This window comes from Anser anser (assembly GCF_964211835.1).
Source record: "Anser anser genome assembly, chromosome: 3".
In the NCBI taxonomy this organism is placed as follows: Eukaryota; Metazoa; Chordata; class Aves; order Anseriformes; family Anatidae; genus Anser; species Anser anser.
Genome location: NC_139722.1, coordinates 80,982,759 through 81,008,098, shown reverse-complemented (window position 1 = coordinate 81,008,098; position 25,340 = coordinate 80,982,759). Strand labels below are relative to the sequence as shown.

The following is a 25,340-nucleotide window of genomic DNA, read 5'->3' as shown; positions in this document are numbered from 1 at the left end:
TCCTCAGCATGCAGATAGAAGGTACAAGCTATCATCTATAACTACGTAATGTCTCTGACTAAAAGCAGTCATCCTGAATTTTTTCATGCTTGAACACTCTTGGAAGAATCCCAAGCCTTGCCAAAGGAAGACATTATAGCAGCCTTCTTCTGTTAGTTGGGTTGAGGTAATGACTCTCCCTGTTTTCCAGGTACAGTAAGTGAACACATACACATAACTACCCTTCAGCTGTTAGAAGCCAAGTACACCTCTGGCCATTTCTTTTGAGAGTGTGTTATCAGCTTAAAAACACTGCTGATAGCATCAGTCCCACCTTTGATCTGAACCTACATCAGAGCAAAACCACATACGGCTGTGAAGACTAAAGAAACTGAACCTGGTTAAAGCCAGCCCAGCCAAGAAACACATTTCTCTGTGTGTGTACACACAAGCAGAGATTTTTGTCACTTACCAGGCCACCCCTCTAATCTAGTTCTCAGTTCAATGCAGGCATGCCTGTGTACATCATTTCAAAACCAACATTTAAGCAATTAACAAAACTGAAGTAGTATTACAGCTTGTAAAACAAAATACTGTACTTTGTTTTAGCCAAAAGTTACAAAATTTGTCCCTACTGAGAAACCTATAACATGCCTCCTGACACAAAATCAGAACATAGACACAGTATGAATTATGAATCAACTCCTGGAGAACCCCCCTCAAAAGCAGAGATTAAAGAGACCTGCACCAATCAGTGTCTTAAAAGTTACCTGCTGTCAATCTCATACCATTCCTAATAGCACCTTACTACGTTGCTATTTGCAGCTACATGTTTGAGATCTAATGCATAGATTTAAGTCCCAGGCTACAAAATATTTGACAGCTTAAAAATCTAAAACCAGGCAATCAAAGTTATTCACAACAGAGCTGGAATCAGTGGCAAATTCATGCTTTTCTGATGCGATAGAACATTCTTCCCAAGTGAAGCAGAAGTCTCTATAAAGCTAACAGTTCAGTCTAAACATTAGTCTCACTTGGATAAAAAATATTTTCCACAATTTGTATTCCCCTGAAAATATTCTCAGACACCGTACAGGATATTCACATTAGGATTAAGTGAAGATCCATCTGATCTTCACAATTGTAACTTGTATTTACAATGCAACACTTGTATACATGCATTCTGGTTGCAAGTATCTTTTGTTATTTAACATTGCAAATTTTGGTTTACTAGAGCATTGCTTAAAAACACACAAGCCACTCAGGTTAATCAAACTTAATTTAATATGGAATTTCAGGCAGAAACCTACAGTAGCCTGGCTGAATATGCACCATAACCTATGAGAGCTCCAGGGCTGAAGTAATGCCAATGATTGTGTAAAGATCACATGGATTCAGAACTTGTTTGTTCTAGTACATATGCTTTAACAAAGCCATCTGCAAGCAGTTACAATTAAAACCATATAGATAATAGGATATATCACAATACTCAGAGACCAAATTGGTTTCAACATAATTTCTGTAATGTGGCAACACAAGTAGTTTTAAGTGAGGCTGATTATTACACCTTTCAGATAATCTAGTTATTTTCCCATTTTAAAAAGCTTCCATTCTCCCCCAGGAGACAAATTTATTAATTTTCTGTTTCTTTGAACATTTTGCTCAGCTGTTCAACTAGTGCTACAAGCTCAGGGTTTCCCCCTAGCGATTCAATTTGTTTATAGGCTTCAGATTCAAGCTCTTTTAATGTGTTCCGAGTATACTCAAATGAACCCACGTTTTCCAGGTAATGCACACAGTATTTTTTTATATCTATGTTTTCTGTCCTTTGGCGTAAAATGTTTTGCACCTGAGTACTTTCAGGTTTTGACCAAATCGCATGAATGGTTGGGAATGAGAACTTGCCCTCAGTTAAGTCTTCACAAAAACTCTTGTTTTCACTATATTCTTTGGAGTGCAAGTTGGCATAGTCATCTCTTATTTGGAAGAAGAGACCAAGTGTGTTAAGAAGTGGTTTTAAGTCCTCTTTATAATTCGAGAAGAGCTGCATAAGGCCTACAGCCAATCCAAAGAGACCACCTGTCTTTTGTAGTACCATAGCTTTGTATTCAGCTTCTGTAGGACAGGTGTAAGTATCCCTCCAGTAAATATCCAAGCCTTGACCTTTATGGAGTTCCAGTAGCTGGCGGGTAAAAACTTTAACAGCATCTGGGTGATCAAGGGTTAAAACCTTCTCTAAGCCAAGGAAATACACATAATTAGCACAGTTGATTACTGATGGAATTCCATAGATACTGTGAGCCACTGGAAAGCCCCGTCGTAGCTTTGAGTTATCTTCAATATCATCCACAAGCAGGCTTGCATTGTGCAACATCTCTGTCACTTCAATGATAACCTATTACAAGAAGAGAAAATTAGTATCTCCCGCTGCAATTTAACCTCCAGTTTTGAGAGATTTTATTTACAACAGGAAAAGTTTTAAAGCATGATATTCTTTGTTACCAAGGCTCCCCATTAGACCACTTGTTCTTACTGTTAGTTTTATGATTCACTTAGTCATCCAGTTTGCCATTTAGTCCTGGACCACTGAATCTGATCACAAAAGACACTATGTCAATTTACTCCACAAAGCCTTTCCACATGCCTACTCCTCTCCATTGTTGCTACAGTCCTAAAATAGGCCATTGTCTAGGAGCCACACAGTAACATATTAGAAACACAAATAAAGCAAAGAGAAGAAACATGATGTTGTGACAAGTCTAGGTTTACTAATTTGAAATATGCCAGAGACAGTTCTTAAGAATGTCAAGTGTCATCTGTGAACACATCTGTCAAGTGTACCTTGTTTTGAGAACCAGATTTTTCATCTTTCTTTCCCCAAACTTTGTGTAGTTATCTTTAGTGCTGAGTTCCTAAAGGACATTGGCTGTTCTCCAAAACCTCATTTGGAAAATTCCTGGTAGAAAGGCAGTATCTACAACTTTTGGGAAAGCTTCTTAAACACACTTGTTACACTTGACAGACCAAAATCATGCACCAGCTGAGGTACTCAATAAGCTATTCACAACATCAAGCGTGGGGCTGACTACATTCAACAAACAGTTCCAAAGCAGGACACTTCAACAAGAGCTTAAAGCCTGTGTATGGTTTTCATTGCAGAGCTCCTATGCAAGCAACAGGTATATTCAGCACCTGCTTAAATGGAAATCTGAACATGTAAAACTGCATATGGTATAAACTCACTGCAAAAAACACATCTGATAAAGATATAATTTTGAAGCTACTGAGCCAGTCATACTTGCTAGCAACATGCACTCATCAAAACAACTGCTTCTAAAACCCATTAAGGCCATCATTTAAACAGTAGCAAATAGCTAGTATGTTTGTACTTGGTGGGTGCTGTAGGAAGCATTAAGAGGGACTTTGCTGCTGCAAGCATTTCTTCAGCAGCAAGCCACTTAGTGCTCAGTGACCACTGTCCCCAAAGGTTAAAAACTGAAATCCTGCGATCTAATTGTTTGTTTGTCCAAGATAACAACTGTAAAAACAAGCTACTTAAGTACTAATGACTCATCTAGGAGTTAGAAGTGAGGACTACTTTGACCTGTAAAGGTACATTGTTGCCCACTAACTTTAAAATCAGGAAGGACAGTAATCATAAAAAACAACTTTGCAATGCCTATTTTTCTGAATATTGGTTTAGTCCATTATGTCATTTTCAATACTATCAGGAAAGTTTCCCAGTGAATTCATCGGATGAGCCTACTCTAGCACTTCTTGTTAGCATATTTCATACCACTTTCAGTTCTGTGAACTCTTAAAGCTTCTAGACGTTTAAGGTTGAATTGAAGTAACTTAAATAGTGCTTCATGACTGTTTGAATTATTTTGTGAACTTTCATAAGGAAAAGCAGTGTCAGAAATGCTTTAAGGTTGGAAGTGAGGCAGGAAGAAGTTTAGACAGCAGAAAAAGCTTATTTTCTAGAAGATATCAGGAAATGCCTGAGGAAATGAGTAAGACTGCTCTTCGTAATGAAAGCAGAAGACCAACACAGAGCACTATGCTTTTTTACAACCCAAGCCCATCTAATCTGTGACTGCTGCAATACCACTTTCAACACACAGATTTCTACCTTCTTACCTGCAATAGCTTTAAATTTTACTTGGCCCTGTGCCAGGCCATTTCAGTGCTGTCTTAGAAGAAAGTCGATCTGACAGATGCTGTATTCTCTAACTCAAAAAGCTGAAGTGTCTCAGTGCAGCGTAAGATGAGCACTAAGGATGCAGTAGGTAGAAAAGAGACCATGTGGCTGAGAAAATAGTAAAATGATGGTAGCCAATAGTAAAGCTTAGAACCAAGGAACAGTAGCCTCAACTCTATTCATCTAGATAAACTACGTGAAGATAAATAATACCAAAATTCAGATTTTTAATAGAATACAAGTAACTGGAATGGAGTCAGGCTGCAAGACAACTGGAAAGACTTAAGATTACAAGAGATGTCAGAAAGATGACAGGCAATCGCCCAGACTTCAACAACCTTACATTATTAAAATGAGTACAATTATAGACAAAAGCTGTAACAATTTCAGCAAGATTCAAAGATGACAGGGTCTTGTTTTTGTCCTGAGGTGACTCAGAGAATCATAAACCACTTAAGTGGTAAAGGAGACATTAAAGCATCAGTTTTCTTCATAAAGATAACTAAAATAAGTGGTCTAAATTTTCAATAATGGTTACGTGACTATCTGTTTAGAAGTGACAGGTAGAACTGGTTACTTCTGTTCACACTGTGGTACTGCAGCTTTAATTACCTATAGTGCTAGAAAGACAACGGACTCCCATCATCACTGGTGCTCACCAAAGGGTAAGAGGCTATAACTGCAGACTGCAGTGCAAGAGATTCCAGTAGGCCATAATGGAAAACTTATCATGAAAGGGATTCAGCATTGGAAGAGGTGCCCTGAGAGGCTGCAGTCAGATTTTCAAGACTCAGCAAGGCTCTCAGAAGCCTGAAGCAGCTATGGAACAAGTCCTTCTTTGAGCAGGTTTGACCTAGATAACTACTAGAGACTCCTGCCAATTTGAATTTTGATCTATGATTTTAGACTAAACCCATGCATACAAGTACACAGGTTGCTATAATACATTTGTCTAACTGGAAACCAGAATAAATCTGGCTAAAGAGTTATATGGATATACTGGATTTATGTGACAAGGGCTTGGCAGCAGGAGGGCTGCAGGGGTGGCCTCTGAGAAGTGCCAAGGACCTGCCCCATGTTAGGTAACAGCCAGCTCCAGCTGGCTCCAAAACGGATTCAGCCACAGCTGAGCCAACAAATGATGCTGGTTGTGCCTCTGGCAGAACAGATTTAAGGGAAAAAACTGCTGTGCAACAGCAGCCAGGAGAGTGAGGAGTGAGAAAACAGAACCAGTCCTGCAGACCCCCAAGGTCACTGCAGTGGGAGGGCAGGAGGTGCTCCAGGCAGGCAGCAGCAGTTCCCCTGCGGCCTGTGGAGAGGCCCCTGGTGGAGCAGGCTGTCCCCCTGCAGCCCATGGGTCCCACACGGAGCAGATCTCCACGCTGCAGCCCGTGGAGGAGCCCCTGGTGGAGCAGGTGGATGTGGCCTGGAGGAGGCTGCGGCCCATGGAGAAGCCCCCGCAGGAGCAGGCCCCGGGCCGGAGCTGCAGCCCGTGGAGAGGAGCCCACGCAGGAGCAGGGGGTCTGGGGGGAGCTGCCGCCCGTGGGGGACCCGTGCTGGAGCAGTTTGCTCCTGGGGGATGGACCCCGTGGTACGGAGCCGTGTGGGTGCAGTTCTTGAAGAGCTGCTGCCTGTGGGCAGCCCCCGCAGGCTCAGTTCGGGAAGGACGGCATCCCGTGGGAGGGAGACCCCACGTGGAACAGGAGCAGGGAGTGACCGTGGAGGAGCAGCAGATGATTAAGTGTTATGGACTGACCACAACCCCATTCCCCTGTGCCACTCAGGAGCAGGAGGTAGAAGATGGATGGGGGGAGAAGGTTATTTTAGTTTGCTTTTAGTTTCTCACTGCTCTGGTCTGTTAGTAATAGGCAATAAATTATGTTATTTTCCCTACATTGAGTCTGTTTTGCCTGTGAAGATAATTGGTGAGCGATCTCCCTGTCCTTATCTTAGCCCTGGAGCCCTTTTCCATTGCATTTCTTTTCCTCTTCCTTTTGGGGGGGGTGGGAGTGAGAGCACAGTTGCAGTAGAGGTTAGGTGTTCATCAGGGTGAATCCACCACAACGCACAAGGTTGAAAAAAATAAAATTACTAGGAGACTAATGCAGCCTGTTCCTTCACTGTTTAAATTACTTAAGCCATTTTGCTACTCAAGGACTATGAAGTATGACACAAGCTACCCTAAAGAGGGATCCTTCAAACACTAATGGCCTGCCTGACCATTAATGAAATTAGCTAGGGACCAGGTAAATGTCAAAAACAACAAAAACAACAAAAAAACTACCAACCACCATAATGGGTTACTTTAATTCCTTACATTACCTTGGATATAGAGTACCTTTCGCACCCTAAATAAGCAGTTTGGTTGAAACTATAGTCGAAGCAAAAGGGTAATTTTGCATTTTACAAGCCAGTGTTTAAACACACAGCTATGCATCTTGCACAGATCTGTTCAACAGGGGAAAAAAATGAATATTCCTGGTCAAATGTTTCCCAATAGAAAGTAAGGACTCTAGACTGTGTAAGAAGTCCACCTAAAAGTCCAGAACAAGTGGTTTATGAAGTTCACTTGACTGCTGGCTTTGATATTCTTGTGTCAAAATAGTAAGAGCTTATTCTCAATCACTATGTGAAGCTTACAAGGTAACTATCTAGGTTCTTTCATAAGTCATGGAAAACTCATTGTTAATAACCAAAGTGGGTAACAATAGCAGCTGCTCATCCACAATTCAAAAGGTTGAGTACACTTGAAAAGCAGTAACTGTTCTACACAAGACAAACTGCAGAAATTGTTTCCTCAGTATTCCACCACAGCCAAAGCTTTGCACTAGTTATTTTGCTGAAGCTGTACTTCATATTTGATAATTATGTAGCATAAATTATCAGAAGTCTTAAACACATTAAGAACAATGCTACTGATATTCTTGGAAGAAAGATAACAGCCCTTTAAAAATAATTAGCTAGTACCTGTATCTTATCTTCTGGAACGTTCAGCCAGTGATTAAAGGCCTGTGACAGTTTGGTTCTCACTTGCTTACCTACAGTTAGAAAAAAACAAAATCACATGAAGTTCATTATTAGACAACAATTTGTCTTAAGAACTGTAACTGATTTGAGAGCAGCAAGATGATAAGCATAACCACTTGAAAGGGTAAAATATATTACAGTAAGTTTGTAGCTTGTTTTCCTCACTGTATAAACATTAAAACTCAAGTTGCTGATTGTTGGAAACATTTCACAATAATATACATAAACGATACTATAAAGCACGTATTTACATGTTACTATTTAGCTTTGGCAGTTTAATCAGAAAGTGATCTTGAAAACAGTCTGTCAGTAACCTGTATAGATCAGCTTGCTACCTCTGAAAGCAAGTTCTAGTTTGCCAGGCATGTTGACTTTGTGTAGGATTAGAAAGTTTCAAAGAACTTTGGAAAAACTTTGATTCATTATTTGTTGAAGATGTGTATTTGCTGAATATTTATTTCCTCTCCATTGTCAAGTCTTTCTACTGTAGTACTCTTCATTTGCTACTGACTTTGTAAAGACAAAGTGACATGCGACATACTTATTAAATAACTCTAAACAATCTACTTCTGAACAGAATAGAACATTCCAAGATTTCAGATATTTATCTTATACTCTAGAAGTTCACCTATTCATAACGGGACATTCTGCTTTTGCCAACTCTAGTTTGGCAGAGAACCAGGCCGTCACCTTCTTCAGAAGAACGAAAGACAAGATTACAGGTACAAATTTGGTGTTAAAATAAGTGTTACTCTTCATTCCAGATACATTTTACCTGAAGGAGTTGATTTTAAAATAAGTTAGCCTATGTTAACAAGTTAATCTTGCCTATAAATTATTGATGCAAGCTTTCTTTAATAAATCGCTAAGGGTCGTATACAAATATTTATCCAGTGTGTCTATTGATCTTTATTGAACAATTTCATATTGATCAGTCATTCTCTACCCACACGGGCTGTGCAGCTTCAAACTTTAAGAAGCTCAGCTGAGCTTAAGATCTTCGAATAACAGCAAAATATGTTGACACAAAGAGCTTGCATACATAGCTTGTATCAACAAGGTTTCTGGAAGCAGTTTCCAGCAAACCTCAAAGCAGTGCAACCTAGATAGCGGGTTCCATATTACTCCAAGACCTACTGAGAGAGATAACCTAAGAATGATTCCGCAATATCAGCCCTCACATTAATGATGCCGTCCTGCCCGCAGCACTGAAGAAGTTACAACATCTGAATCTTTCCCCAAGGCTTCTCTCTATTGCTGTGCGACCAGCATGCACAGAACAGAATAACTAACGCCGATAGATTCACTTGCAATCATATACTGTAGAGAAATCAGACGGGATTTCTCCTCTCCTACTAATCAAGCCACCAAGATGTAAGCAACAGGTTTGTGGTTCGGGTTCTGTAGTGGGGGGTGGTAACCATCCGCATTTGTTCAAAGGGCTTCAATTTTTGCTCGGTTCTCAAAGACTTTTCACTATTTCCTAACAAAAACCAAAAGGTGATGGTGACAGAAGTGACTAATGAAAAAGCATTTCTTTCCCAAGAGCTTTGGCTTCTGGCTGTGCCCTATGGAAAGGGGCACTTTTACCTGGACATACACTGCCTTTGGCTCACATTCTCAATTTTTGTTTTCTCTATTCAGTTTCAAATACTAATAGCTTTTTGCAGGAGGGAGGGATTACTTTGTTTCTGAAATAGCACAACAGATATCTTAAGTTTCTCATGCCAGGCTTATTCTCTATCAGGACAATAAGTATCTAGTTCTGTTTTTTTTTTTAAACTGTGTATTTAAATCAATAATTCACTGACTTAAGTTCACCATTTTAACATGGGTAACCAGAGGTCAAGTTTGAATGCAAAATTAGAGTAGCACCCAAGAGTTTTAAAATATCTTACATTAGCTAAGCACCATCACTAGTTCAAGTCAGATCTGCTTCTGACAGCAATAGCTCCTGCAGATGTCAAGGATTTGAAATACTACCAACATTCAGACTTTGTTCCTCTTCTTTCCTTCCCACCCACCATGTGGGTAGATTAGGTTTTGGCCAAATCTGTTCCCCGTCTTACTGCATATTCATGACCACCAAGTACTGCACAAAGCAGGGTCAAGACTCCCTGCATCAAAGGCTCAACTTTTTTTTAAATAATAATTGCATGAGTTAACTGAGGAGGAAATAATCACTCAAGTATTGAGTGTAACTGTTACAGACATCTGCCAAATTGTACAACTTGCCAGGTACATGTAAACAAGTATTTTAGTACATCCATAAAGAAAACTAGTCAGAGATAATATCACATTAAGAAAGCATACCTCATCTACAGCTGTTTGCTCACTTCTGGATTAAGAAAAAGAGTAGCTGTTGAATCAATATAAGCATTAGGCAAGCTAATTCTGTTTTTCTAAATACATTTCCTAGAAAATACACCTACGGAGTGCTAGATATTCAGTAACAAGTTTTATTTCATCATGAGGTACATAACTACTAGCATGTAATCTAAATGGACTGTTAATATATACACAGTGGATTTAGCCATTTAGCTCCTCAGTATAGACTGCATTTGAGTTGTTAGACTTGTCTACCATGTACTAGTGAGGCTGTCTAGACACTGACTATTAAAGGAAAAGAACACTATCCGTATAGTGAAGCATTAATCTTTCCTTTTACAGGTGCAGATTTGCTTTTGTGAGCCCCATTATTGCTTCATAAATGCTATTGTATCTTGTTCTGAAGTCAATCCCACCAGGTCTATTTGATGTTAAAGCAATTTTCCGTATGCATGTTTTATGCCTACAGTCACGCTATGATGACTAGAGACCAAACCCCTTCAACACTTCAGACAGGAAGGCTCCATTCCTGGCCTCCAGCCCTCCCTTCAGACTAGATGGCCTATAGATAAAGGCCATCTTAAAAAAACTGAGAGTAAAACTTAACACCACCAAAATTACTCACTTTTTCCACTGTTATGTGTCACTACCCTCTTGACTAGTCTAAGCAGACTCTTGTACAACTGAAGACTACCCAGATCCAACTTCCAAAGTTCTTCTGCCTTCTGTACCCAGCCATAATTATAGACAGTACTGCAACAGCTTTTTAACAAATTTATGCTAAATGCATTGTTTGATCTGCTTAAGATCCCAATACTGCCCTAATCAAGCAAAAACTACGCAAAACTTATTTTCTCCTTAGTAATGCAGGGTGGAAAATAAGGTAAGAAAAATATTTCAAACATAATAGATCCACTCTGACAAAAACTCTTTATAAGAATGTAAAATCATTATCCTAGAAACAAAGATTCAGTTAAATTAGAGAGGTCACACTGAGGACAATCCCTCCCACCTATTTAATCAGATAAGAGACACTTCTCTAAAATCAAACCGACTACACGTGTTTATATCTATATGATTGTTCTCCTGACAGAGTACAAACCCAAAGCTCATAGACCTCCTGCTCTGGACAGGCTGCTGATCAGTATTTCTTTACACATGCTGCATTAAAGTGACCTCAAACTATGCCCTTAAGGCAGCACCCCACTTAGAGTGAGGGTATGTGAAATGGATCGAACAGCATGGGGAAGAGCAGAGGGACTATTAACCTAACCCTCATTAGAGCCTCACTAAGCTAATTCAACTCATTACCCCAGCAGAAAGCTGACTGCTTTTTGCTAGGCTAGCTTTCTGCCAGCTTTATGTACTGAGTCAGCTTATAAAGCAGGTCTGCCAGAGTCAGTAGAGGCTAAGCAGCAGATGCTGAGAGCTGGGGGAAAGGGGGCATCACCCTTACGGATGAAGCAAGCTATTATAGTACCTCAGCTACATTGTGCACTTCCATGTTTAGCTCTGTCCTCTGATGGGTTAGGGCTAAATGGGTCCCTGAGCAGGCCTCCCCACACAGCTACAAGAACACTACAGCCAGCACACGTGAACTGCAGGCACGCAGGCAAAAAGAGCAGGCCCATCCCATTAAACCTGGGCAGCCACTTGGGACAGATTATGGCCACTGTAGGACTGTCTAGCTCAAACTCCCACCCTGTTCAAAATAGGGTTAACTAGTCCAGGGCTGTGATTCTGCTTTTTGCATTGTTTCCGCCTCTCAGGATCCTGAATTCCACCATCCCGTGGTCACAGACACAGCTGCCCCCAGCCTTCACATCCCAACCAATTCTTTGTTTTCAAAGCGTGAAGTCCAGCAAAACGCCTTCCCTCATCAACTCATCGGTCCTTGATGCATTCCAGAAACCTCTGGGATTGCCTGTGCCCTGCTGCATTGCTTCTTCTACTACCTATTGAGGTAGAAGTCTCTCATGAGGACAAGGGCCTGTGAATGAGGCTTCTTCCAGTTGTCTGGAGGCTTCATTTACTTCTTCCTGATCAGATGGCCTATAACATAGGCCCACCGTAGTGTCACCCATATCAATGTGCCCTCTGATCTTGAGCCTGTTGGGTGTTTATGGGTTAATCTAATCCAAGGCAGAACTCTGTGCAATTCAGCTGCTCTTTCACATAAAAAGGCAATTCCCATTCTTTGCCATCCCAGCCTTTCTAGAAAGTCCATATCCATCTGCAGGTCTCTGGCTATTCCACATTCAATATACCAATGAAATCACAGCCCTGCAGCTGCATGCAGACACCTAACTTCTCCTATTTATTCCTCATGCATTTGTGTACAGGCACTTGAGAGTCACCCAGTACTACAGATACCCTAGAAAAAAAGTGAGAGCTTCCTGCATCACATTACCCTGTTATCACTTCCTTATTTGAACGCATACATCTGGGGGGGGACTCCCATCAGCTTTGTTCTGTTAATTACAAGGTCTCTTGTCCACATCAGATTATACCCTTTGCTTGCCAGTTCATCATTTCCTTACTTTATTTTGGGTAGTCTTATTCTTCCGTTATCACTTCTGATTTAAATATCTTCTCATCAGGTCAGTCAGCCAGTGCCAACTTAGGTTGGTGGATCCCACCTCCTCCTTGTAGTCCTTGATGCACAAAAGGAGTCCCATGATCATAAAACCCAAATCCCTACTGTTAATATCAGCTGTGCAACTAACTGGTCGTTAACAGAAAGGATCTGCTTATTCTTCTTGAATAGGGGAGGAGGAGAGAAGAGCTCAAGGATCAAGGAGAAAAAACACTTGGTCTCCTGTGCCCATCCCTCACTCCAAAAGCCATGTAGTATGTTTGATAAGCTCCAGGTATCCCCCACATATATTCACTAGTGCTGAAGTGGAAGAGGTGCAGGGTTCAGTAGCCTGAGGATGAAATACCCCTTACTAGTCTCTCCAGAACATCCCTGACCCAACCTGTCCAGAAGCAGCAAGCCTTTTGAAGATAACAGCTAGACAGTGGCCTCTGTCCCCTGCAGGCGGCAGCCTCCCCACTACTAGCACTTGCTGTCAGTCTGAAGCTGTGCCATACGCAGTTCTAGCCATTTGTTTTCTTCCGGTGCACTAAACTTACCTGACAATTCTTCATAATGAACAGGAATCTCTCCTGGTGCCAGAAGCCATGAGCTCCCAGCTTTCACCATTGTGAAAGTCTCCATTTTCCAACCTGATAGGCACTCTTCTTGCCCCTCCTTCAATGTATTCAGGGTCTTGAACCTGAACGGGCCTCCAAAACATTCTGTCAATCTCCTAGTTATTTCTGATACTGTGCAGCCTGCTGAACCTCTACTACTGCTCCTTTGCTTAGTGTTTTCCACCATTATACATATCTTTTGGGGGCTGGAACTTCCTTTTTCTTTCTTTTACTTTCTCCTGGCCCAGTGGGATTCCTAGGCATCTCCACAGTTATCTCTGCAGTACAAGACCTGGAGAGATGCCACCTCCCTCAGGAACACAGCTCGACTGAGGCCCCTGATGTGTAAGGTGCATTTGCTCCAGTGGTAGAGATCATGCCCTGTGGCATATCACCACCATTTGTAAGTGCACGTACCATGTTCTCAGTTTCTGGTCTCCTTCTACATGAACTGCTGTGCAGACAGCTACATCTGTTGGGTGCCTGCTAGCTGTATTCTCTTTTAGAGGATATCAGAAGAGTGAGGAAAAACGTAGATGCTATTAAAAAAATATGTTTTGGTAAGTTTGACAGGCTACTGTCAAAGTAAAGCATCACCTTAGTTTTGCTACTGATCCTTCAAAACTCCTTCACCAAGCTGGTTAAGTTCAACAACTGAGCAGAAAAAGGTGAAAAAAGACCAAAAGCCAGTCTTGATTGTTTAACAAGCTAAGCAAGACCACGAAAGACTGAAGCGAGGACAACAGCAATGCACATGAAAGGAAAGATACAGAGTTGTGAGTAGGATCAGAATCTATCCTTTTCAATAGCAAGCCCATATACTCCTTAGGGCTGCAAAAAACAGCTACTGCTGTTAACTCAGCTACTCAGAGATGAAAGATTCTTCCTCATCTGCGTGAATTTAAGATAAACCACATTACTGGCATTTGTGAAATTTATTTCTGCTTATTGCACTTTGTTTACCCAAGTAAAGGGCAGAATACTAGACTCAGCAGAGCACTGGTATAAACCAGTATGGCAATTTTATGTTCACCTACTGAAATGTTTTACAAGAAAAGTTACTGTTTCAAGATGTATGCTCTCCCAGGCACTAAATTCTGTTAATTAACGCTTATTCCATCATTAGCATACTAATCGTTAAAATAGCAACACAGAAAAAAAAAGACTTAAGCCCAGTAGTTTTTCTAGCCTAGTGTCATAAACTCAAGCTTGTCTGTTTCTTTGACTTCTAAGTATCACCTCAGTTACCATTAAAGTCCTATTTCATTAATGGCAAGCAAAATAATCAAGTTTCTCTTGTTTTGAGAGATTAACCCTTAACATCACTATAGAAGTGTGCATTCTTACAACACAGGCAACATTAGCAGACACTTTTAAAACCATCTCAATACAGTTACACAATTCTTCTTTATGTAAGAGTTTCAATATGCATCTAACTGCATTCAAGTTTTAACAGGTTACTAAACCACTTGGAGACTGTTTTTCAACTGGTCCTACAAGATAAGCAACTGGATATTGAAGGGCCATAATTGTACATATCTGACCGAACTGCGCTTTCTCCAGAAGCCTCTCAGAGCTCCAGGTGATCCAAGAGAGAAACAGCTCTTTGGCCTCACCCTTGTGCCACTCCTCAGACTGGACAAAAGATAACTATTCTGCCTGTCAAGTTTTCCAGCAGGTTAGGCGATTGATACTACCTAATCATCTGGTTAGTGAGCTGAGAACTGGCATGAGTTAAGATGCAGGAGAATACTGCCAGAAGGAAGATGGAATTAAACCACCTCTTTCAGCAAAAGCTTGTTAGATTAGCTCAGGCATCTCATCTGGGCTCCACCCTAATTATGAACTGCTAGCATATGTCTCATTTTTCCCTTCACCAAGCATCGGTGCTTATACCGATGCCAAGGCTCACACAAGTAGCTGGCTCCTACTGATCTGTGTTTGGCATAGCTGACTTAGGGCAAAGCCAACATTTCAGAAAACAGTAAGCATCCAGCTATATGATTATGAACACTTACCGCTTCCACCGTTACTCCATAACAGCTTTCCACAGGCACACAACTTTTACCTGTCCACCTTAGGAGAATTCTTCCATTCCAAATCACGACACCATTCCTACACGGTGTATCTTGTCTCTCACCTTCCCCAAAGCATAAATTAACAAGAGATCGATATGTTTCAGTGGACAACCAGATTTATAATACTTTAGCAGGACAGGACAGAGTGCTTGCACTGCTCATCAATATAACTTTATAAGCCATCGGAATACAGGGTTGAACACACAATGAAGTACAGGAATTTAGCCACAGGAATGAAGGTGGGAAGGTTAAACCAGATGCATCATTTAAAGTGAAAGCTAATTGAAGAGCTATTAGTCAAGCACTTATGCCTACAGAAGATTGTTTTCTTTGTCTTGGCACTTTATCTCATGTATATTTGCTACTAGGTAACTGAGCCTTTTTCTCCCAGCAGCTACAATTTCTTAAAAAGAATAAAAAGCAGCTAAAACAGAGGGGTTATGATATATCGTGTTTATGTCAGATAAACAAACCAAACAAAAACCCTCCTTTAAGGTGGTGTTGGAGAAGTTTCTTCAGGACCAGCTCTTAGAAAGCTCTCTGGAATATCATAGATTGATTCTCAAATAAGTCTTCTAGCAAAATCACCACCTGGTTTCACATAAAATGGAAAATACTGTGAGGAAACAGGAAAAACTTTCTGGCATTATAAAAAGAAGTGTTACTGCCAAATTCTTTCCTTCTCTACTTTTTCAACTCAAACAGTACTAGCTGCCAAGACCATGCAATCATTAATGTAGACAAGATGCTCCTGATATTTGTAAAGATGAATAATGAACGTCAATACACATGGGCTAAAGACCCACCCTGCTGATAATACAGGTCTTGTTGCAGATGTACAAAGCCAGTTAGTACTGTACCTGTGATTAGTTATGCTGTTTGTCTAGATAGGTCTCCTATCCCCAGTCAGATATCATTTTGGTCAGAGTTACTTTCCTTAAATATTTATTAAATTCCGTATATTTGTTAGTTCCCCCAGTATTTGATACAAGTTGAACAGAGGCTTCTAGTTGGCATGCCCATACATTAATTCTCTATCAAACTGCATTCTGCTAATATCGCTGCTATTCAAGAAGAGAAACTTTATCTCAATGTGTTGCTACTGACCTAACACTACACAAGGACTGGCAGACCCTCTGGCAAGTGAAGCAATCCAGGGACAGCCAAAATTGACCAAAATCAAGCCTGGCTCTACACATACCAGGGTGAAGAAACAACATAAAAGCAGCTATTTAAAACATATACACACAATCCATCAAGTCTAGTACAGCAAGCAGATAAACTTTGGGCTGGCAATGTTTCATTCTTCAAAAACAGAATCAAGTCTTCAGTGCTTGCCCTTATCAGTTTCAGTAAGTAGCAAGTCAGCAACTCTGAATGGAAGACAGAGCAAATGCAAGATGACTATCTGTGCTGCAACAGACAGGCTCAGGTGCTACTGCACCAGTTTCACTAAAATGATAGTTTTACAAGAGAAAGAAAAACAAAACTAACACTTTTCAGTATTTTTAATTACTCTCAAGTCCACAAATCAAGAATGGATAAACTTCTTGGTGTATGTTTCCTAGGAAAAAAAAATGATGTTAGAAAAACAGTTTTGATTTTTAAAAGAGTAAAAGCAAACTTACCTGGTAATTGAAGTAAATACTGGTATGGCTCTAGGATTCTTTTAGATGTTTCATCCATCCTATCCATGTCTTTATTTGATAAGAGGTAGTTCACTGTTAAAGAAAGGATTGTGAACACTATTTAAAAGAAAAAATGTTGAATTAACAAAATAAAGGAGCATACAAATATAAAAAGTTAATGACCTCTAGGCTAGGTGCATGTACTACAGTTTTGAACATGATGGTGACTACTACCTTTACTATACAAAAAGTTTCCCGGATGGCATTTAGACAAGAAGCAAGCATGTTTTAAATACAGGTTTCTTTAATTATTCATGAATAGCTTAAGCCAACTCCTAGCCTTTTAGCTTACTTTGACTTTTGTATATATTAGAGGGCTCAGACGATAGAGAAATATTTCAGACATCAGCATTCACAACAATGGAGCTCCACTATAAGGCTTTAGAGAAGACAGTCAGTATATACAAAACCTCATACAATACGATCGAACCTCCCTAAGCAGTTTCCCCGCACAAAAGTGCAGATGCCTAAGAGCAGAAACTACACCTTACTCCAAGGCAACCTAAACAAGCTGAACACTAGCTTGAGCTTTTTGACAGAATGCTTCATCATGATGGATGTTTTGGAACAGGAATGCACTGCTTACCTACCACTCTTTAAGCATACAGACATCTGCACACGCTTTCCTATGTACTACATACGTCATACTCTCATAGTAAATCTTTTAAGATCCACTCCCTTCATAGCTCAACAATTATCTATTGATTGTTTTCTAGTTCACATCCATATGGTCATCCATATTTGCATTTTTTTTTTCCAGACTGTTTCCTATAATGGATTCTCTCTCCTTTCACCTCTAGCCTTCCTTGCTGCACTGCAGATACAGCAGCTCAAAACAATTCTTCTAATGTCATTTTAAGACAGGAACTGCAGCAGTAGCGTAACGCCTCATGCTACTTCGGCATCATTTCTCAGCTGTTTAGCTAGCATCCAGGAAAGAATGCATTTTTCCCCCCTCTTGGAGCAATTAAGTAGTTTTATAAGTTACCGATAAAAATAATTATTTTAAAGTGACTTTAGAAGTACAGACAGGTGCATTCTTAATGTTGGTACATTAAAAGGAGTGGTTGACATGAGTGAAATACAGTATATTCCACTCCTCCTGAGTCCAGCAATAGGTTTCCCATCAACAACTCAAAGGATCAGTATTACAGTCATCGCTTCCCCTTAAGCTACTTAGACCAGCTGGTATTCCTCAACACTCTGGGGTTTTCCCTTCCGGTGGCAGCTCCATCAGTTCTTGCCTATGGGTCCCACTCCCACCCTCTGGACCCACAAATATTTGTAGCAGTACAAACTTGGGAACTAATCTGCATCAGTAACTGCTTGCGAAGCTTAGGTTGGGATCAATCCCTTTATTTGGTTCGCTGCATATGTTAACCCAATTTATCAACACTTCAGAGGCAAGAAATGCTATTTAAGCAAACACAGTTGCTACTGAAATGCTTCTAAGACCGCACCTTTCTGGAAAGCTTTGCATAGTTTTTTAGCAGTAACACCGCAGTAAGAATTACAGCCTTTCCATCCTACTCTGTGGTGTACCACCACAATGGGTTGTCAAGCCACACTAATCTAAGCCGGGCTTATCTGACACCCTCAGCTCCCTGTTGTTCTCACCTTATTGGTATAGCTTCAGAGATAGGAACTGCTTTCAAGCTAGGACTGCCACTGAGAACTCCAGCTGTAAAATTGTACCCCTGCACATCAAGGATAAGTCTCAAAGGACTTCAGTGAGGAAGTGAAATTAAAAAAGCTCATCACAGCCCATCCTCAGATGTTTTAAGGAGAAAGAGATGCTCAGAGTTGGACATACAGAGACACTATCAAGTTAGCCACCCTCCCATGATGATTATTCATCAAGAAGCCACACGGATGGTTTAGATGTTGGGAGATGTCGGGGTTGGAATTCCTTCTCTGTGAGAGTTTCTCACTGACACTGTTCCTACAAGCGTTGGGCAGTTAGCACACATTGTAGCAGCACAAAACAAAGAATGTGAAGATTACTCACCCGCCAGTGCCTTGACAAACTTCTTAGAAGTAAATGTTAGAGTTCTTCCTCTCCCCTCAGGGAACGAGGAGGTTTCTTCCCTGTCTGTAGGCCACTAACACAGTACTCAAAAATCCCCATCCAAACTGAAAATTGGCTAGTATTACACAGCAAACTAAATCTACCTTTCAGGCAGTACTAATAGGAATCCTCCAAAACGCTGCTTAACGCAAGAAAAATTAATCAGGCACTTTTCCCACAAGTGCCAAGACTTTTTTATTATTAAAGCAGAAAAGCATTACAGCTTACAGTTGAGCTTCATTTTTGTTTTTAAATAAAGCAAAAGAGGTCTAATGGACAGTGGTGGCAGCTTCACTGAAATCACTTCAGTTAAGCTTTCCTGGGCTGTTATGCTACCTGCAAATGACTTGACTAACCTCTGCTAAGGAAAAGAGAAAAAGTGTGATCCCTCATAAGATACCTACACGTCTTATACACCCACCAAAACAAGAATGGCGAGCAGAACTGCCCCAAAACTTATAGAAGAAAGGGACACTCGATAAAGATATCTAAATGAAGGCACCTATAAAGGCCTATATGCCGGAATACCATGAAGCATGAGACTGTACAAAGAACAGAAATATTAGTGAAGTCATCACATTTAACGCTCAATGGAAAGTGCTTGGTATGAAGGGTTTCCTGCCCAAATAACCAACCAATTTACTACAGAAGTTTAGCTGTTGAGGAAAGTTTCCTCAAGGCACTTACAGACAAGATGTTAGTCAACCCCTTCTAGTAAAAAGAGAAATCGCAAGACAACAAACAGCAAGTGAAAGGGAATGTGAGGCCTTTTGTTAGTGAAAGCGGCAGGAACGACTGCATGTGTGTTTATTCAGAAGATTAAAGCAGCTCAGGCCATTTCGCTTCGTTCGGTTTCCTTTCAGACCAGCACACACACTTCCTGCATCTCAACTCACGCAAGGCTCACGTCTCTTTTGGTTATTTCTCAGCAGCCCCAAACAAGCACGCAGAAGAGCTGCTTGGGGCATGTGCCCCGCAACCACAACAGCCAGCCCACGGCGCTGCAACAAGCCTTATCTCTGGTGATCTCGTTAAGAACACAAAGAAGATGGGGGCATTGTCTTCCAGAAGAGGAAACTACTCTAAGACAATGCCTGGAGCTGTGGCCTGTGCGAGGAGCTAAGCAATATTAACTCCAGGTTATGTGCCAAGAAGCATCCTCACTTTGGGGCTTCGTAAAAAAGCGTTTCACCCCATCCCTCCCACTCTACAGAAGTCCCCCAGTTTGGGGAGGGAGGGATGGAGATGACAGGGGCTCTCCAGGACAACACACGCCTAACAAGCTGCCTTAAACAGCAGCAGCCCCAGCGGCAGCACACCTGCCCAGAAGGCGAGCACAGCCCCGAGGGGCAGAGACCCGCAGCGGGCAGCCCCCAGAGGAGCCCTGCCCCAGCACTCAGCGCACGCAGCCCCCAGCCCGAGGGGAGCAGAGCCCGGGAGGGGTCCGCAGGGCGAGCTGCGCCCCAGCGGGCGCACCCAGACCCCTTACGGGACGCGTACGGGCTCAAGGACCACCAGGGCTCCCAGCCCCGGCACTCACCTAACCGGCGGAGCCCTCCGGGGCCGGCACGGGGCTGGGGGCGAGGCTCGGAGCCCGCCCGTGCCCGGCTCCCCAGCGCCATTTTAGGGCGAGGGGACCCCCCCCCGGGACCCCCTCCCGAGCCGGCGCCGCCAGCCCCGGCTCCCCCCTTTCGGGAACGACCCCAGCTCCCGCCGCTCACCTCACGCCGCCGCCAGCCCGAACAGCCCCGCCCCGCCCCGCCCCGCCCGGGTCCCGGCGGGAGGCAGGCGGCGATGGAGGAGCACCGCCCCCTTCCGCCCCGCCGGGCGCCACCTTCCCCTCTTGGGGGAAAATGCGCCACCGGAGCCGCACCGCGCACGCGCCGGCCCAGCCCCCTCCTGCCATTAGCATTCGGCTGGGGCCCCGGCCCCGCGCGGCGGCCGCGCGCGGTGCACCCTGGGATGTGTAGTTCGCGCCGAGCGGCCGCTCGCTGGGGGAAGCGGGGCGGGCGGCGGGGGAGGACTGCGTTACCCGTGAGCCTCCTCGGCGCCGAGTCTCAGTTTCCATAGAAGTGGAGAAAAATGACGTCAGTATTTCCGACGCGGCGGCCAATGGGGCCGGAGGGAGGGCGGGCCGTGCGGGCCGGGGCCCAATGGAGGTAGGCGGGGAGAGGGGCGTGGCCCGGCCCGTCCGGCCGTCAGTCAGTCAGTCGGGCGGTCGGTGCGGGAGGGGGAGGGGGAGCGAGAGGCTCGGAGCCCAGCGCTCAGCGCCGCCGGCTCCGCGTCCGCGCCCGGGTGCGGGCGGCACGGGTCGGCCCCGCCGCGCGAGCCCAGCCGTTGGCGGAGCGGGGGCCGAGGCCGCCCGAGGGGGAGCCGCGAGCACCAGCAGCAGCAGCAGCAGGAGGAGGAGGAGGAGGAGGAGGCGGCGGCTTCGCCCCGTTCCCTTCCCTCCCCCCCGCCGCGGGTCGGGGGAGTCGCGGGCGGGCGCCGCGGAACAAAGGTACCGGCGGCCGGGCGGGGAGCGAGCCCCGGGCCCCGCGGCGGCGGCGGGCGGAGGGCGGCGGGGGGGGGCCGGGCGTGCAGGCGGGGGGGCGGCGGGCGGTTGTTTTTCTCTGCTCGCAGCGCGGCTGCGGCGGGACTCGCCGAGCCTCGGCGCCCGGCGGCGGGGCGAGGGCGATCGGGAGCCGCCTGCCCCCCTCCGCCGGCGGGCACCGAGCCCCCCCTGCCGAGCAGGTCGGGCCCCTCTTCCCCCCCCCCCCCCCCGCTCCCTTCTTTTCTTCTTCTTCCTTTTCTTCCCCTCCGCCGCGTCCCTCCCCCCGCCCGGCCCCCAGCCGCGGAGTTGCGGCTGTTGCTGCTGAAAACTCCGGCCGCGGAGTCAGCGCTTTGCTTTTATTTGGGGGGGGGGGGGGGAACGAAGGGGAGGGGGGAGGAGCCGCCGCGATCCGGAGCCGCAGCCCCTTACAAAAGCGGTGCCCCCCCCAGATTCCCCCCCCCCCCCCCCCCGGGGTCCTCCCCCCCCAGCCTGCTGCCCGCACTCTTCCTCGTACAATGGAGGCAGGGCCTCCCCTCCCCTCCTCCCCCCCCGCCGCCAAGTGCGGGGGGTCCCGGCGCTGAGAGGAACGTGCCCCCCCCCACCCCTTCTCCTCTCGGCGGCCGGTGAGGGGGCTGCAGCCCCCCGGGGGGGGCGGCCCCGAGGCCGTGTGTGCCCCCGCAGCCGAAGCGCCGTGCGGCGGGAGGCCGGCGGCGGGTTGTTGTTGTGGCAAGTTTCTCCTCCTCTGACAGAAATGGCGTCAGCGGCGGCGGCGGGCGGCGAGGCAGCGGCCGGGGAGGGGCGCGGGGGGGGAGCGGGGCAGCGGCGGAACGGGGGCGGGGGGGGCTCGGGGAGCGGCCCCCCCCCTCCTTTACTCCCCCCCCCCCCCGGCCCCGGAGCCCCCCTCTCCGCTCGCCGCCGCCGGCCCCGCCTCCCCTCCCCCGCCCGGTGCCTCAGCGCTTTGTTTTAAATTCCAGGTCCGGCCTCGGCCGCTCAGCCCCCGCCGAGGCTTTTACCGCAGCCTGAGCTCATCATGAAGGTAAAGCGCTCGTACGCGGGGACGGGGGGTGGGGGGGGGAGGAAATGTCCGTGAGGGAATGTCCGGCGGTCGGTCTGTCGGTCTGTCTGTCCGGTCGGTCGGTCGGTCGGTCAGTCCGTCCCGGGGTGCTCCCCCCCGGTGGAGGAGGACATGGCTGCCTGGCGTGGGGGAGCGGGGCCGCTCGGCAAAGTCGCCGGAGTTTGGCTCCCGTAATCCGGAGGCGATCGGGGAGGATCGCCCGGGAGAGCGGCTCCGCAGCGGAGCGATGGCTGGAAGGCGCAGGAAGGCTTTCCGACCCGCTCCGGCTTTCCTCCCGGTGCCGCGCAGCATTCGCGTGCATCGTCGCAGCTCGTTTTTTTCCCCCCGAGCCTTTCTCGTCTCTTTCTTTTTCATGCGTCGGGCAAGCGTTACAGGAAACAAAGCGTGTCAGCGGAATAGCGTGATTTGCTCTGTGCGGAAAGGATCTGCGTACCCCAAAATAGTTAGGAACAGCTGGCTTCGCTAGCCTTTTTGTCGTTTTGCTGAGGATGGCTCACCTGAGCTGCTGTCTGTGTTGCTGTAGCCCCCCCCCCCCCAGGATCTGTAATTCAGCTCTTGGTCTTGCTGGGCTGCGGTAAACCTTGCTTCAAAATACCACAAATATTATCAAAAATAATTGTTAAAACCTGTGGAACATCATCTCATCGGTATTTTTTAATAAAGAAGAGCAGTCTGTATATGGGTTCTTGCACTGTTAGAGTTATGCTACTGTCTGTCAGTGAGTCTTATGTAAAATATGTACTAAAAGCTGCATTTACAGCTGGAAATGGTAAATGGTACGGATCGTTTTAATTTCTAGATGGATCTGAGCTGCTGAGCAGCAAGCTAAGTCTTTCTATAGAGCTGTTAAAGGTTCAGCATGTGTGTTGTTTTTTTCTTCCCCTTTGGTGACTTAATGACACTATCTTTTAAAAAAATCAAGTTTTAATTGCACTTTATGCTTTTTCTTAAGTAATCATTAAGATCTAAAATACTGCATCATGTCTCTTCCTCATTAAAAGTAAACTATATGAATTTACAACAACAGGCTGTCGATGTAGTGTGATACGGAGCTTTCCAAATGTGGCTCATTGCCTGCTGGGGTTGTAGGAGATGGAAGCAAGAGAAATAGGAGGCAGTATAGAGAGCTAGAGAGCTTTTTTTTTTTTTTTAACCTCAGAAGGAAAAACACTTATTTAAATGACAGCTAAATTTACATACATTTCTAATATTCTTTTTTCCGTGTAAACAGATCGTACAGTTACCATAGAGATTAGGCTCAGATACTCCGGTTATAGAGCCATATAAGTGTGGCTAGATGGATGGGAGGATGAGGAGGTCGGATCGTAAGTGGGAATACAAAGTGTTCTGTGAGATAATGATAATGCCCCACTTCAGGCTGAATTGAACGTGTAACAAATGCTCAAATTTTAAGTAACATGCAGAAACCTGTTAATAGAGTCATATTTAAGGGGAAAAAAAAAGGCCCCAGTGTACTTATCCTTCTGTAAGACTTCTGCTGTTGCTGCATTTTTATTTATTTTTAAAATCTGGACAATTTCTGCCAGGGTGTTCAAATGCTGATTTTAAGTCCATGATTTTTGTAATTTGTGTGTAGCATTACATTTATATATGCTTGAGATAGCTCCAAGTACTTTATTTACTGTGCCTTGTACTGTTAACTGGGGTTAATCTGTAATTCATTACATGGAAACTGTATTTACGTGTTACAATGAAACTTTTAATGGAATCATAGCCCAAGAGAAATTTCTAAGATTCAACCGTCTTTCCAATACCATTTTTTAAGATTTTGGGCATAATGCAGTTCAGCATGACTTTCTGCCTGGCTTAAATTTGCAATTAATTTGCTAAGCCTGCAAGGATACAAGTTAGTCCAATAAGAAGCAGCAAGGGAGAAGGCTTAGGAAAATTACTGGCTTTCTGTTGGTATTGCACAAAGTAACATTGACTGTATTGGATCGAGATACTGTTTAAATATGGCTGTGTTTTTGTGTGCCTTTTTTTTTTTTTTTTAAGTTATTGGAAGAGTATTCCTCAAGGACACTTCAGCACACAGAGAATTTAATGCTTTAAGGCCCGGTCTTAGTTTGAGTCTGGTGGCTGCAGACTGCACAACTGAGGCCCCGGTTTCAGTTGGTGCCTTGGTAGTTTTTTCGGGTGCGGAGGGTGGTGTGTCCCAGTGCACGAAGCGTTAGAACTGGGCTCCTTCTCTTTGTCTCTGTGGGTGAACTTGAACACCTCACGTAGCTTTACTGACTCATTTTTTCAATCTGTGTACTATAGATAGAATGTTTATCATGCTTTGTAAAACACAGCGAGGTATATTTAGGAAGAGTGCCAAGTCGTACTGATGGAAAGCTGTAAGTCAGTTGTCATCTTGCCTTTCGGAACCCTCTGAGACAGCAGAGGGGCGCTGCCTGCTAAGCCATTGCCACCTCCAAAGCTGCCGGCATAATTGTTCTCCCCACAGTAAGCCAACTTAATTCAAGTTGATAAAGTCCCTTGTATAAATTAGTAACTTTAGCCTGTTACGTAGGCCTTCTATGGGCTGCAAAGACCATTTGGAGACAGTCTTAAAATATATTGAAGTATATCTTACAAGGAGTAAACAAATCTTGGGAAAATCATGCATGTTGTTGTGATGCTCTACTAAATCTGTCTTTTTCTTGTATTGAAGTACCTCTGATAGTCATTAATACACTTGTGTAGATAACAGCTAGGACGACTCGTATGGTGGAGTGATTTTTTTTTTTCTTATTGAACTTGGGTACTTTCTGCATAATGTCTTTTTGCGTTCCATGTGCTTTGGAAGCTTGCAGAATCGTTTTGATTATTTAAAAACTAATTGCGTGCCATCAAATTAGTACCTACTAAGTAGATTGCAAAGTGCATATAAAAACATTATTACGGTTTGTTTTTATTTTTTTTTCCTGAAGTCAGGAAATAAATTCCAGGAAAGCAGAGTCTTTGCTGTTAAAGAAAGAAACACGTACAAACTCAGTTTTGATCATGATTTGTACTAAACACTAAATGCTCATGAGATTTTTAAACATCTACTATAGAATTTGCTTGAAATTTAAATATGTGAATGAAGGTAGTATACCCACTGTAGTTAAAAAGTTCAGTGCTGACTGGCAATAAAAATAGCAAACGTCACAGAAGCTAGAG

At 44.3% G+C, this 25,340-nt stretch overlaps 2 protein-coding genes across 7 annotated transcripts in view; one reads left to right on the top strand and one right to left on the bottom strand.

The window, feature by feature from the left end:
• Window positions 1-1,242: 1,242 nt before the first annotated feature.
• On the bottom strand, window positions 1,243-20,444 carry GGPS1 (geranylgeranyl diphosphate synthase 1). 4 transcript variants are annotated; one of them, XM_083830080.1, is made up of 4 exons: window positions 20,286-20,444; window positions 16,437-16,529; window positions 7,148-7,218; window positions 1,243-2,374 (listed from the first exon to the last, which is right to left on the bottom strand). In XM_083830080.1, exons 2-4 carry the CDS (start codon window positions 16,501-16,503, stop codon window positions 1,613-1,615), a joined length of 900 nt encoding a protein of 299 aa, XP_083686206.1. In that variant the 5' UTR covers window positions 16,504-16,529; window positions 20,286-20,444; the 3' UTR covers window positions 1,243-1,612. The 4 variants fall into 4 exon arrangements, with proteins under 4 accessions (XP_083686206.1, XP_083686205.1, XP_083686207.1 ...); XM_083830079.1 differs by having other exon boundaries at window positions 20,105-20,298; XM_083830081.1 differs by lacking the exon at window positions 20,286-20,444 and adding an exon at window positions 18,505-20,073.
• Window positions 20,445-20,742: 298 nt separating this feature from the next.
• Window positions 20,743-25,340, top strand: part of ARID4B (AT-rich interaction domain 4B) — an 87,532-nt gene continuing 82,934 nt past the window's right edge. For 2 of the 3 annotated variants that reach the window (XM_083830071.1, XM_083830073.1), the window contains exons 1-2: window positions 20,768-21,064; window positions 22,072-22,133. In XM_083830071.1, the coding sequence (XP_083686197.1) occupies window positions 22,128-22,133 (6 nt within the window). In that variant the 5' untranslated portion in view covers window positions 20,768-21,064; window positions 22,072-22,127. Of the gene's footprint in view, window positions 21,065-22,071; window positions 22,134-25,340 lie in introns of all 3 variants that reach the window. The other variant, XM_083830072.1, reaches the window with a different exon arrangement.